This window comes from Nerophis lumbriciformis, linkage group LG15, assembly GCF_033978685.3.
Source record: "Nerophis lumbriciformis linkage group LG15, RoL_Nlum_v2.1, whole genome shotgun sequence".
Classification (NCBI taxonomy): Eukaryota; Metazoa; Chordata; class Actinopteri; order Syngnathiformes; family Syngnathidae; genus Nerophis; species Nerophis lumbriciformis.
In genome coordinates this window covers 35,353,506-35,366,400 of record NC_084562.2, presented here as the reverse complement: position 1 = coordinate 35,366,400, position 12,895 = coordinate 35,353,506, and the positions used below count along the sequence as shown (strand labels likewise).

The window sequence follows — 12,895 nt, the reverse complement described above, 5'->3', positions numbered from 1 at the left end:
ACTTCAAATGCCGGACGAAGTTGGAAGTTGTTGCCTCTCCATCAGTAATTTTCGAACCGCATGTGTTGCATACTTCAAACCGTTTTGTGTTGACCACCTCGTAATTTTTATACCCAAACAAAATTATTTTAGGTATCATTTTTTGTTCACTGGCGTGTGGTTTGGACATGTCTTCTTCGTTGGTTGTCCTGCAATTTGATTGGATGAATGCTGTGTGATGAAAACAAAGTAGATCTAATTTGATTGGCTGTTGTACTGAGACCACACCAGCTGACACACGCAACGCTGATAGACAAGTACACAATGAAAAATACGGAGCGCTCCCGAATAACTTTTTCATCTTTGGGTTTTGGGGAAAGTAGCAAGTCATGTCAAGTCATGTCAATTCAAAAGGCTCAAGTCCAAGTGAAGTCACAAGTCATTGATGTTAAAGTCTAAGTCGAGTTGCAAGTCTTTTTACATTTTGTCAAGTCGAGTCTAAAGTCATCAAATTCATGACTCGAGTCTGACTCGAGTCCAAGTCATGTGACTCGAGTCCACACCTCTGGAATGTTCTGCCCTGACCAAGAGCTGGAGTCATTGTTTCCTGGCAGGCCTTTTAAATGACGGACACATTGTTCCAGACAAGCAGCAACAATGGTAGAAATCCGAGTTTGTAAGCTTCATCACAAAACTTGGTCAAATATTTCTAAGTAGATATTGTGCATAAATATATTTAGTGTGTTTTGAAATTGCCGACTTTGTGATGTCTTTTATATTCGTGGTCCTGTTGTTTTTTGTCTGAGAGTAACGATCAAACCTAGTTTAATACATGTAGCGCTAAATTTGACCAGTAGAGGGCGACAACGCTACTTGTGACAGGTCACATACAGTGTGTGCAATGTTTAGCGTGTGAATGTCGTGTAATTTCTATAATATGTAAACATTTGTAGTTTATTGTGTGAATATATTAACACTAAACCTTCTGTTTTGTTTATGTAAAATACACAATGGACATTATGTAAAATACACAATGGAAGTTATACTTTTGTTATGTTTATATTTTCAGTCTTACAAACCTAAATGAAGGAAGAAGTGTAAAGAAATAAAACTAAGGAAGGAAAATAATTCAAAAGAAGGAACATCAATCCTCAACAAAAACTGGAGCTTCTTTTTCTTCATGCTTTTAACTAGCTGCACATGCTGGAAACTAGTAGTGAGGGCAGAATATTGGATTTATTGACAGTGCAGTGTGAAAGCCGATATGTTTACTTTGCAATTAAGTAAACGCAGTCTCAAAGAAATATAACCTGCGGAGGCACTTTTTGACAAAACATCCACATTTCAATGTCCGGCCTCTGAGCCCAGACTCTTTAAACTGCCGCCCTCTTCATCATGTAGTTGAACAGCCCTGTCGTACACGCTCCTTTACTGTAACTGCAGATGGCAAATTTGACCTCAAGTTACACTCTGGTGGGACTTTAAATAAATCTTTCATCAAGTTTTGACCAAATAAATGACAAGCATTCAGGTAAAACAAACAAAAAAAAATGTTCCTGGGTGACATTCTGACAATAAAATTGCAATCGTGTTCAAATATTGGACTATTTTTTTAGGTTAACTTGAGTTATACAAGCAATTAACAACCTGTCCATCCATCCATCCATCTTCTTCCGCTTATCCGAGGTCGGGTCGCGGGGGCAGCAGCCTAAGCAGGGAAGCCCAGACTTCCCTCTCCCCAGCCACGTCGTCCAGCTCCTCCCGGGGGATCCCGAGGCGTTCCCAGGCCAGCCGGGAGACATAGTCTTCCCAACGTGTCCTGGGTCTTCCTCGTGGCCTCCTACCGGTCGGACATGCCCTAAACACCTCCTTAGGGAGGCGCTCGGGTGGCATCCTGACCAGATGCCCGAACCACCTCATCTGGCTCCTCTCGATGCGGAGGAGCAGCGGCTTTACTTTGAGCTCCCCCCGGATGACAGAGCTTCTCACCCTATCTCTAAGGGAGAGCCCCGCCACCCGGCGGAGGAAACTCATTTCGGCCGCTTGTACCCGTGATCTTGTCCTTTCGGTCATAACCCAAAGCTCATGACCATAGGTGAGGATGGGAACGTAGATCGACCGGTAAATTGAGAGCTTTGCCTTCCGGCTCAGCTCCTTCTTCACCACAACGGATCGATACAGCGTCCGCATTACTGAAGACGCCGCACCGATCCGCCTGTCGATCTCACGATCCACTCTTCCCTCACTCGTGAACAAGACTCCGAGGTACTTGAACTCCTCCACTTGGGGCAAGATCTCCTCCCCAACCCGGAGATGGCACTCCACCCTTTTCCGGGCGAGAACCATGGACTCGGACTTGGAGGTGCTGATTCTCATCCCAGTCGCTTCACACTCAGCTGCGAACCGATCCAGTGAGAGCTGAAGATCCTGGCCAGATGAAGCCATCAGGACCAAATCATCTGCAAAAAGCAGAGACCTAATCCTGCAGCCACCAAACCGGATCCCCTCAACGCCTTGACTGCGCCTAGAAATTCTGTCCATAAAATTAACAACCTGTGATTAATAATAATTAATCCGAATTCAAAAGTGTGATTAATCTGATTTAAAAAATATTAGTTTGACAGCACAAAATCACAAAACCCTTTGAGGATCTTGAAAAAAAAAAGTAAATGTATAAAATATCGGTAATAATGGTCCTAATTACATGGTATCGAATCAATACAAAACTTGTACCGTATTTTCCGCACCATTAGCCGCACCTAAAAACCACAAATTTACTCAAAAGCTGACAGTGCGGCTTTTAACCCGGTGCGCTTTATATATGGATAAATATTAAGATTCATTTTCATAAAGTTTCGATCTCGCAACTTAGGTAAACAGCCGCCATCTTTTTTCCCGGTAGAACAGGAAGCGCTTCTTCTTCTATGCAAGCAACCGCCAAGGTAAGCACCCGCCCCCATAGAACAGGAAGCGCTTCTTCTTCTACTGTAAGCAACCACCCGCCCCCGGAAGAAGAAGAAGCGCGCGGATTTTCGTTTCATTTCCTTTGTGTGTTTACATTTGTAAAGACCAGACTACAAAATGGCTCCTACTAAGCGACGCGCGTATAACGCAGAATTTAAACTTAAGGCAATAAGTCATGCCGAAGAACACGGAAATAGAGCAGCAGCAAGAGAATATAACATAAATGAATCAATGGTGCTTAGGTGGAGGAAGCAAGAAGATGACCTGCGCCAGGTAAAGAAGACAAAACAGAGTTTCCGAGGGAACAAAGCAAGATGGCAACTGTTGGAGGACAAACTCGAACAGTGGGTTGTTGAGCAGAGAGCAGCAAGCAGAAGTGTCAGCACCATCACTATTCGAATGAAGGCAACAACGCTAGCAAGCGAACTTCACCTGGATGATTTTAAAGGTGGTGCTTCTTGGTGTTTCCGGTTCATGAAAAGACGCAATCTCTCCATCCGCACACGGACCACTATTTCACAGCAACTGCCTAACGACTTTAAAGAAAAGCTGGCTACTTTCCGTGCATATTGTAAAAACAAGATAGCTGAAAAAAAGATCCGGCCAGAGAACATTATCAACATGGACGAGGTTCCACTGACTTTTGATATTCCTGTGAACCGCACTGTTGATACAACGGGAGCACGTACGGTGAATATTCGCACCACAGGGAATGAGAAGTCGTCCTTCACTGTGGTTCTAGCTTGCCATGCTAATGGCCAGAAACTTCCTCCCATGGTGATATTCAAAAGGAAGACCTTGCCAAAAGAGACCTTTCCAGCCGGCGTCATCATAAAAGCTAACTCGAAGGGATGGATGGATGAAGAAAAGATGAGCGAGTGGTTAAGGGAAGTTTACGCGAAGAGGCCGGGTGGCTTTTTTCACACAGCTCCGTCCATGTTGATATACGACTCTATGCGCGCCCATATCACAGATGGTGTCAAAAAACAAGTGAAGCACACAAATACAACACTCGCCGTCATTCCGGGTGGATTAACCAAAGAACTCCAACCGCTGGATATTGGTGTCAACAGGGCATTCAAATCACGACTGCGAACGGCGTGGGAACAATGGATGACCGAAGGCGAACACACCTTCACTAAGACAGGCAGACAGCGCCGGACGACATACGCCAACATTTGCCAGTGGATCGTAAATGCCTGGGCAGTAGAGATGCGCGGATAGGCAATTTATTTCATCCGCAACCGCGGCAGAAAGTCGTCAACCATCCGCCATCCACCCGATGTAACGTTTGATCAGAACTGCATCCGCCCGCCATCCGCCCGTTGTTATAAATCTAATATTAATAAAAAAAAAAAAAAAAGGGTGAAAACTACGCGAATTGCACCTTGTGCAGACAAGATTTTTCGATCGGACACGGAGGAATTAGCGATGTAAAAGACCACGTTGGGACAAAAAAACACAAGTCTAATGCCGTTGCTAGTGATACAAGTGGAAAACTTTCAACGTTTTTCGTCGCCCAAACAGATTCTTTGGATGTGATAAATGCCGAAGTTTTATTTACGGAGGCAATAATTGAGCATGGACTTCCAATCGCACTGGCTGATCACATGGGACAGTTAATAATGTAATGCAACCTTTAAAAATCATTACGCGGTGATCGCGATCCCAAAAATAAACTTTTCTTGCATGATAATGTCCAGAAAAATTCGCTTTATATTACTATAGAGTCCTTTTAACGAATGAGTTTGATGGTTTATCACAAACCTTAAATGAAAGAAGTCCTTAATTGTTCTCCTGCAGCATGGCCTTGCTTTGTGTTTGGTGCGCCATCCTGTCGGCTGTATTTCACAGCACGACATACTGTTAAAAGTGTTTATACTATTTATACTTTCAATTAACAAATTGAAGTCTTGTGAAAGGTTGACAGGATAACTGGCATTAACTGTCAAAATAATTTCAAACTATTGAAGTTAGCTTACAGAATAAACATGTCAATCAACCCATATGATTTTTGCTGTAATATTTTTGTTTTGAAAAGTCACTGTGACTGATAGAAAAGTGATGGTTTTAGCAACATTTTAACCTGTCTGAATGCTAATAATCATTTTGCGAGCAAGCAGGTAAGCTGCGCGGGCGGAGCGCGCGGAGTGACCCATGTTACGAGCCCCCGGCCACGGGGGTGGCGGGCAGGTAAGCTGCTTACCTGCTGCGCGTGACGCCGGCCGCGGCGAAAGCGGACGAGGCGGGGTGTCGGTGCGGTGGGCGCGGTAGTGACCCTGGACGTGCGTCGGGCCCTTCTCGCGGATCGCCTCAGCTACGGCTCCCGGTGGGGCCCTCTCGGGGGAAGGAGCCTCGGTCCCGGACCCCGGCGAGGCGTCCCTCCGCTCCGTAAAAGTGTCCATCTCTTTTTTTTTTTTTCTTCTGTTGTGGCATATGCTGCAGGTGCCTGCTCGTTTTTCGTATGTGGGTAACAACATTTAACTATGTATATATATTTCCCAATTGGTTTAACTGCCACCCGCAAAAAAAAAAAAAAAAAAAAAAAAAAATCTAATTAATCCGCCCGACCCGACCCGCGAGCGGATAAAATCGTATTTTTTTTAATTTCATCCGCCCGATCCGCGGATAATCCGCGGACTCCGCGGTTGTGTCCGCAAACCGCGCATCTCTACTGGGCAGATATTTCGGTCACAACTGTGGTCCGAGCTTTCCGGAAGGCAGGATTCACAGAACTACTGGACAACAACAGCGACACTGACTCCGATGACTTCGACGAGACGGAACCGGCCATTTTGGATCCCACATTTGCCCAACTTTTCAATTCGGACACCGAAGACGAAGAATTCGAAGGATTTACGAATGAAGAATAACTTCAGAAAGTGAGCGCTTTGTTTATTTTGTGTGTTGTGACATTAACGTTCGAGCAACATTATGTTGCTATTGCTCTGCACTATTTTGAATTTTACTATGTTTGTGATTGCACATTTGCGTACATTTTGGGACAGAGTTGTTAGAACGTTGGTTTTCAATATATTATTAAAGTTTGACTGACCTATCTGACTGTTTTTTTGACATTCCCTTTAGCGCAGCGTAGGCGCGGCTTATAGTCCGGGGCGGCTTATTGGTGGACAAAGTTATGAAATATGCCATTCATTGAAGGTGCGGCTAATAATCCGGTGCGCCTTATAGTGCGGAAAATACGGTAGTATAAACCCACCGCTAGCGAAAACTACTCCAATAGGGAGTTTTTAAAGGGCCACTATGTGTTCAGGAGCTGTCTGCGGTTCTGAAGACTAACAAATCATGTCCAATGTTGCCTCTGCTGTGTTGTGTGCTTGGAGAGCAACAGCAAGCTATATTTCTCCGTCAGCAATCCTCCCTGGGACCAGAAGAATGGGGCAGACGTGTCGCGTGACGCAGTGTGTTTTTCCCCACCCGTGCACAGCGTCGGGTTTATATTTTCCATGTTTTTTCTTGTCGGAGCTTTGCGAACAAGACTACAAAACCGCGTTTTTGTCTCCACTCGCATCGCTTTTCAACTCCAACAACTTCGGACTGAATTAGTCTTTAAACAGCCTAAATTAGAGGCAAGCAGGGAAGAGACTGACGGGGGACGGACAGCCAATCAGATTTCAGAGAAGCCATGCTCGGGTCTCTCGTGACATGCTGACCTGCTGTCTCCACGTTACCATGGGGACTCTATAGCACAGAGGGTGTGATTCTGAGTGGATGCGAGAAGTGTTGTGATCTCGTAATGGTGTCTCACTTCCTGTATTACTTTTTTTTTTAATGAATAATACAGACATAACCTTCCTGATACACATTTATACTGTGTTATAGTGCATTAGAACAAGGCCAAGCAACGACTTAATTTAAAGCAAGAAGAAGAAAATGTGTATGGCAACGTTAGGAGAAATACATTCATCTTTACCTCCATCAGAGTAGGTTTCAGTGCCGTATCCATCCTGCAGACTGTTGCTCCACGTCCCCTCATAGCGGGCGCCGCTGGCCGTGCTCTCCAGCTGCCCATAGCGGCCTTTAAAGCCTTGTGTCCATTCCCCTCTATACTCCCAGCGGCCCTTGCTCTCCACTCCGATACCGTGCCGTTTGCCCTGCGCCCAGGTGCCCTGGTAGCTGTTCCCACTGGGCCATGTGTACACACCCAGGACCTCAAAGCCGTGACTCCACGCTCCTGCGTACTCGCCCTGACCCTGTGGCCCCGTGCAGACCCCTCGACCGTGGGCTTTTCCCTGCTCCCACCCCCCGCAGTACGACCCCCCATCATCAAAGTCAAACCTGCCTCCAGTGGACATGCATGAAACAGGTTTTGGCAAATCCTTAGAATGTCAAGAAAAAGAGCAACAGAGGCCTAGTTTACTCAGAAGTAGCAAGAAGGTTGGAGGCCTTGCTTGAACCCGGTATCAGGGGAAGCACAGGCCGCTGACTTCTTCGCCTCTAATTGTGAAATAGTTTCTCGTGAGGAATAGCTATGGAAGGTCTGACTAGCATCATCTAAAAGGAATGGAAGCCTCAGCAATGCGTCTGGAGTGATGAATACAGCTCTTGTACGGGCTGCATCCCATGCGCATGCAGGCTAACAGTGCCCCTCATCCTCCGCCGGTTCCTCCTCCACCCTGGGGGAAGTCGAGGAGCTTGCCGTCGTCTCAGTCCCGACAAGAGATGGCTAGGCTTTTCCGGCAGTCCCGTAGGCCCACAGAGTAGTGGCGGAGCAGCAGCAGCAATGGAGCTCGGTTAGCTATTACAGCATCCAAGCATCCTTGCTGCACCTGCACACGGTGCAAGGATGCTGCCACACTGGTGCGTCATTGGGAGAAAAAAAAAAAGAGCAGAGAAGTTGAAAAGATTTCCCTAAAACATGGTCCGGAAATAAGACATCTGCTGTGATCCGAGTTGTTAGCATACAGACCTCCGAGGCCAAAAGCAAAGTGAGATGATCTCCGATTTCCTTCCCCTCTCTCCACTCTTCTGTGATCCAAAGAGGAGGCTCTCTCAAGGTGCCAAGAGAAGCAGAAAAAACCCTTCCTCTCCTTTGCCTTCTATCCGAGCATCCTCCTATACCAGGATCGTTGTCGTATCAATTCCATCGTCTGCACTTTTCTGTTTTTGGCCTCTCGTTATTTCTCCCATCGCTTGTCTCTCTAAAATCTACTCATTACAGGACTGTTCCACCCCTGCCAATACCCCTCCCCCACACACACGCAGACACGCTCCTTGGCTCTTAAAGCGATAGACACGGAAGGATGGTGCCAGCAGCAGCATGGATGAAGCTCAGTGCGCTCTCCCTTTGGGGATACAGCCTGCTTTTCCTAATTATCCAACCTCCTTTTACTCTCCTCCTCTCAGGCTCAAATCCGGATAGTCAGCAAACTGCTTGGTGAGGTCGGTGATCCTGTTCCACTCGGTCCAACAATGAGATTACGATTCAGAGGCTACGATTTGATTATAAATCAATTATTCATGCGTCTTTAATCATTACATTATTAATAATTATTAGAGGTGAGAATCTTTGAGTACCTCGATTTAATTTGTACTCTTGAGGTGACAATTCGATTCGGAATCGATTCTAGATTCAACACAAATCTCCTAATATATTATCTAATAATAATAATAATACATATAATTTCTTAAGCAAAGATGTAAAACATGCGACCTGCGGGCCGGATTTAACTTGATCCGGGCCGCGAGATGAGTTAGCTAAGTGTAAAATTGAGCTGTATTTTTAAATGAAATAAACTGCTGTTGTAATTGTGTCCACTGGATGTCGCAATAGCAAATCTGTTAGGCAAGCAAATACAGTAGTTTGAGCAAGTATACCAAGCAAGAGGTACACAGTAATGCGGGGCTGCGACTCCTCCCCCTTGACCTAATGTAAAACAAACAGGAGTAAAATAAACAACATAAAATGCTGCATGATGTTAGAGTTTACGGGAGAGGGTAGACGGCACAGACCACAAGAGGGCGTAGTTGCTCTATGATTCATTATATATTATGAATAATGTGACCTCGGACTATGTTAAGGTAACGTGCGGAGTTCCTCAGGGTTCGGTTCTTGGCCCTGCACTCTTTAGTATTTACATGCTGCCGCTAGGCGACATCATACGCAAATACGGTGTTAGCTTTCATTGCTATGCTGATGACACCCAACTCTACATGCCCCTAAAGCTGACCAACACGCCGGATTGTAGTCAGCTGGAGGCGTGTCTTAATGAAATTAAACAATGGATGTCCGCTAACTTCTTGCAACTCAACGCCAAGAAAACGGAAATGCTGATTATCGGTCCTGCTAAACACCGACATTTATTTAATAATACCACCTTAACATTTGACAACCAAACAATTACACAAGGCGAATCAGTAAAGAATCTGGGTATTATCTTCCACCCAACTCTCTCGTTTGAGTCACACATTAAGAGTGTTACTAAAACGGCCTTCTTTCATCTCCGTAATATCGCTAAAATTCGTTCTATTTTATCCACTAGCGACGCTGAGATCATTATTCATGCGTTCGTTACGTCTCGTCTCGACTACTGTAACGTATTATTTTCGGGTCTCCCTATGTCTAGCATTAAAAAATTACAGTTGGTACAAAATGCGGCTGCTAGACTTTTGACAAGAACAAGAAAGTTTGATCATATTACGCCTATACTGGCTCACCTGCACTGGCTTCCTGTGCACTTAAGATGTGACTTTAAGGTTTTACTACTTACGTATAAAATACTACACGGTCTAGCTCCGTCCTATCTTGTCGATTGCATTGTACCATATGTCCCGGCAAGAAATCTGCGTTCAAAGAACTCCGGCTTATTAGTGATTCCCAGAGCCCCAAAAAAGTCTGCGGGCTATAGAGCGTTTTCTATTCGGGCTCCAGTACTATGGAATGCCCTCCCGGTAACAATTAGAGATGCTACCTCAGTAGAAGCATTTAAGTCCCATCTTAAAACTCATTTGTATACTCTAGCCTTTAAATAGCCCCCCTGTTAGACCAGTTGATCTGCCGTTTCTTTTCTTTTCTCCTCTGCTCCCCTTTTCCTTGAGGGGGGGGGGGCACAGGTCCGGTGGCCATGGATGAAGTGCTGGCTGTCCAGAGTCGGGACCCGGGGTGGACCGCTCGCCTGTGCATCGGCTGGGAACATCTCTACGCTGCTGACCCGTCTCCGCTCGGGATGGTGTCCTGCTGGCCCCACTATGGACTGGACTCTTACTATTATGTTGGATCCACTATGGACTGGACTCTCACAATATTATGTCAGACCCACTCGACATCCATTGCTTTCGGTCTCCCCTAGAGGGGGGGGGTTACCCACATATGCGGTCCTCTCCAAGGTTTCTCATAGTCATTCACATCGACGTCCCACTGGGGTGAGTTTTTCCTTGCCCGTATGTGGGCTTTGTACCGAGGATGTCGTTGTGGCTTGTGCAGCCCTTTGAGACACTTGTGATTTAGGGCTATATAAATAAAGATTGATTGATTGATTGATTGATATTTATAAGCATATATATATAATTAACGAAACAACAATACTTAAACTAAGGAAATGGAGTGTGACGGAGCCAAAAGAGCGTATGTTTGTGAGACTATGTGTAGGATTAGCTGCTAAGTGTTACCGGTTGTGTTGAGTGAGAGGCAAGTCCAAAAGGGGCTGGGCAGGCTCGTATGTCCGTGTCGGGGGCTAAGCAGGGCATAGGAGGTCCGTGTCCAGGCGAGAGGTCGAGATCCAAGGGGGCAGCCAGGGAACCAGAGAGGAACAAAGAATGATGAGACGCACAGCTCGCCAAGCAGGAACGGGGATTTGCTGCAGGAATGGCAGGACACAGGACAACGCAACAATGAAACACGGAGGGGAAAACACAGAGAGAGCAAGATTGCATCAAGCAAGAAGACGGCTTACTATACACCAACAAAAGATTACGTTCTGGCGCCGGATAGCAGGTTGAGCAGGCTTTTGAAGGCAGGAGAGCTCATCAATGACAGGTGCGTAGATTGCTGATTGCTTGCAGCTGCTTGCCGCAGCCGGAGTGAGGCGTGCAGGAGGTGAGCGGTCTTGGGCGTGTCCCGAGGTGCCCTCTTGGAGGCGCAACCAGCAGAGCGCACAGATGAGGGTGCATTGGAATGCGCCCTGGCCGTGACACATGAGACACTGCACATTGATATAGTTCTGTGAAAATTATTGTTTGCTGTGCAAATTTAAATATAGTGAACAGTGTGTGATTTACTGCAATAATGTCAGTCTTTTAAGTTTTTAGTTTTGGTTTGTTCTGTTCACATAGTGCACAGCTTTTATTTTTCTATCAATACACAGTGATGTCGAGAAGGCATACATATATACGTATATATATATATATATATATATATATATATATATATAAATTAGGGCTGCATATATATGTATATATATATACTTATATATATATATATATATATATATATATATATAAATTAGGGCTGCATATATTATGGAAATATATATATATATATATATATATATATATACGTATGTATGCCATCCCATCCATCCATTTTCTACCGCTTGTCCCTTCTTTGGGGTCACGGGGGGTGCTGGAGCCTATCTCAGCTGCATTCGGGCGGAAGGCGGGGTACACCCTGGACAAGTCGCCACGTATATATGTATATACGTGGTAAATACATATATATTGGGGCGGTAAAGCTCGAAGACTTCAATGGAAATGCAAGAACCGAGACTCAGATTTCCCTCGCCCGGACGCGGGTCACCGGGGCCCCCCTCCGGAGCCAGGCCCGGAGTTGGGGCACGATGGCGAGCGCCTGGTGGCCGGGCCTGTCCCCATGGGGCCCGGCCGGGCACAGCCTGAAGAGGCAACGTGGGTCCCCCCTCCAATGGGCTCACCACCCATAGCAGGGGCCATAGAGGTCGGGTGCAATGTGAGCTGGGCGGTAGCCGAAGGCAGGGCACTTGGCGGTCCGATCCTCGGCTACAGAAGCTAGCTCTTGGGACGTGGAACGTCACCTCGCTGGGGGGGAAGGAGCCTGAGCTAGTGCGCGAGGTAGAGAAGTTCCGGTTGGATATAGTCGGACTCACCTCAACGCACAGCAAGGGCTCTGGAACCAGTTCTCTCGAGAGGGGCTGGACTCTCTTCCACTCTGGCGTTGCCAGCAGTGAGAGGCGACAGGCTGGGGTGGCAATTCTTGTTGTCCCCCGGCTCAGAGCCTGCATGTTGGAGTTCAACCCGGTGGACGAGAGGGTAGCTTCCCTCCGCCTTCGGGTGGGGGGACGGGTCCTGACTGTTGTTTGCGCTTACGCGCCAAACAGCAGCTCAGAGTACCCACCCTTTTTGGATTCACTCGAGGGAGTACTTGAGAGTGCTCCCCCAGGTGATTCCCTTGTTCTACTGGGGGACTTCAACGCTCATATTGGCAACGACAGTGAAACCTGGAGAGGCGTGATTGGGAAGAATGGCCGCCCGGATCTGAACCCTAGTGGTGTTTTGTTATTGGACTTTTGTGCCCGTCACGGATTGTCCATAACGAACACCATGTTCAAGCATAAGGGTGTCCATATGTGCACTTGGCACCAGGACACCCTAGGCCGTAGTTCTATGATCGACTTTGTAGTTGTGTCATCGGATTTGCGGCCTCATGTTTTGGACACTCGGGTGAAGAGAGGGGCGGAGCTTTCTACCGATCACCACCTGGTGGTGAGTTGGCTGCGATGGTGGGGGAGGATGCCGGACAGACCTGGCAGGCCCAAACGCATTGTGAGGGTTTGCTGGGAACGTCTGGCAGAGTCTCCTGTCAGAGAGAGTTTCAATTCCCACCTCCGGAAGAACTTTGAACATGTCACGAGGGAGGTGCTGGACATTGAGTCCGAGTGGACCATGTTCCGCACCTCTATTGTCGAGGCGGCTGATAGGAGCTGTGGCCGCAAGGTAGTTGGTGCCTGTCGTGGCGGTA

At 46.7% G+C, this 12,895-nt stretch overlaps 1 protein-coding gene across 4 annotated transcripts in view; it reads right to left on the bottom strand.

The window, feature by feature from the left end:
• jph3a (junctophilin 3a) overlaps positions 1 to 8,105 on the bottom strand; it is an 85,162-nt gene extending 77,057 nt beyond the window's left edge. For 3 of the 4 annotated variants that reach the window (XR_009816812.1, XR_009816813.1, XM_061975135.2), the window contains exon 1: positions 6,878 to 8,105. Coding sequence is in view for 2 of the 4 variants with exons in the window: in XM_061975135.2 (XP_061831119.1) it covers positions 6,878 to 7,259 (382 nt within the window). In the remaining 2 variants the exon portion in view is untranslated. The remainder of the gene's footprint in view (positions 1 to 6,877) is intronic. The other variant, XM_061975136.2, reaches the window with a different exon arrangement.
• Positions 8,106 to 12,895: the final 4,790 nt, after the last annotated feature.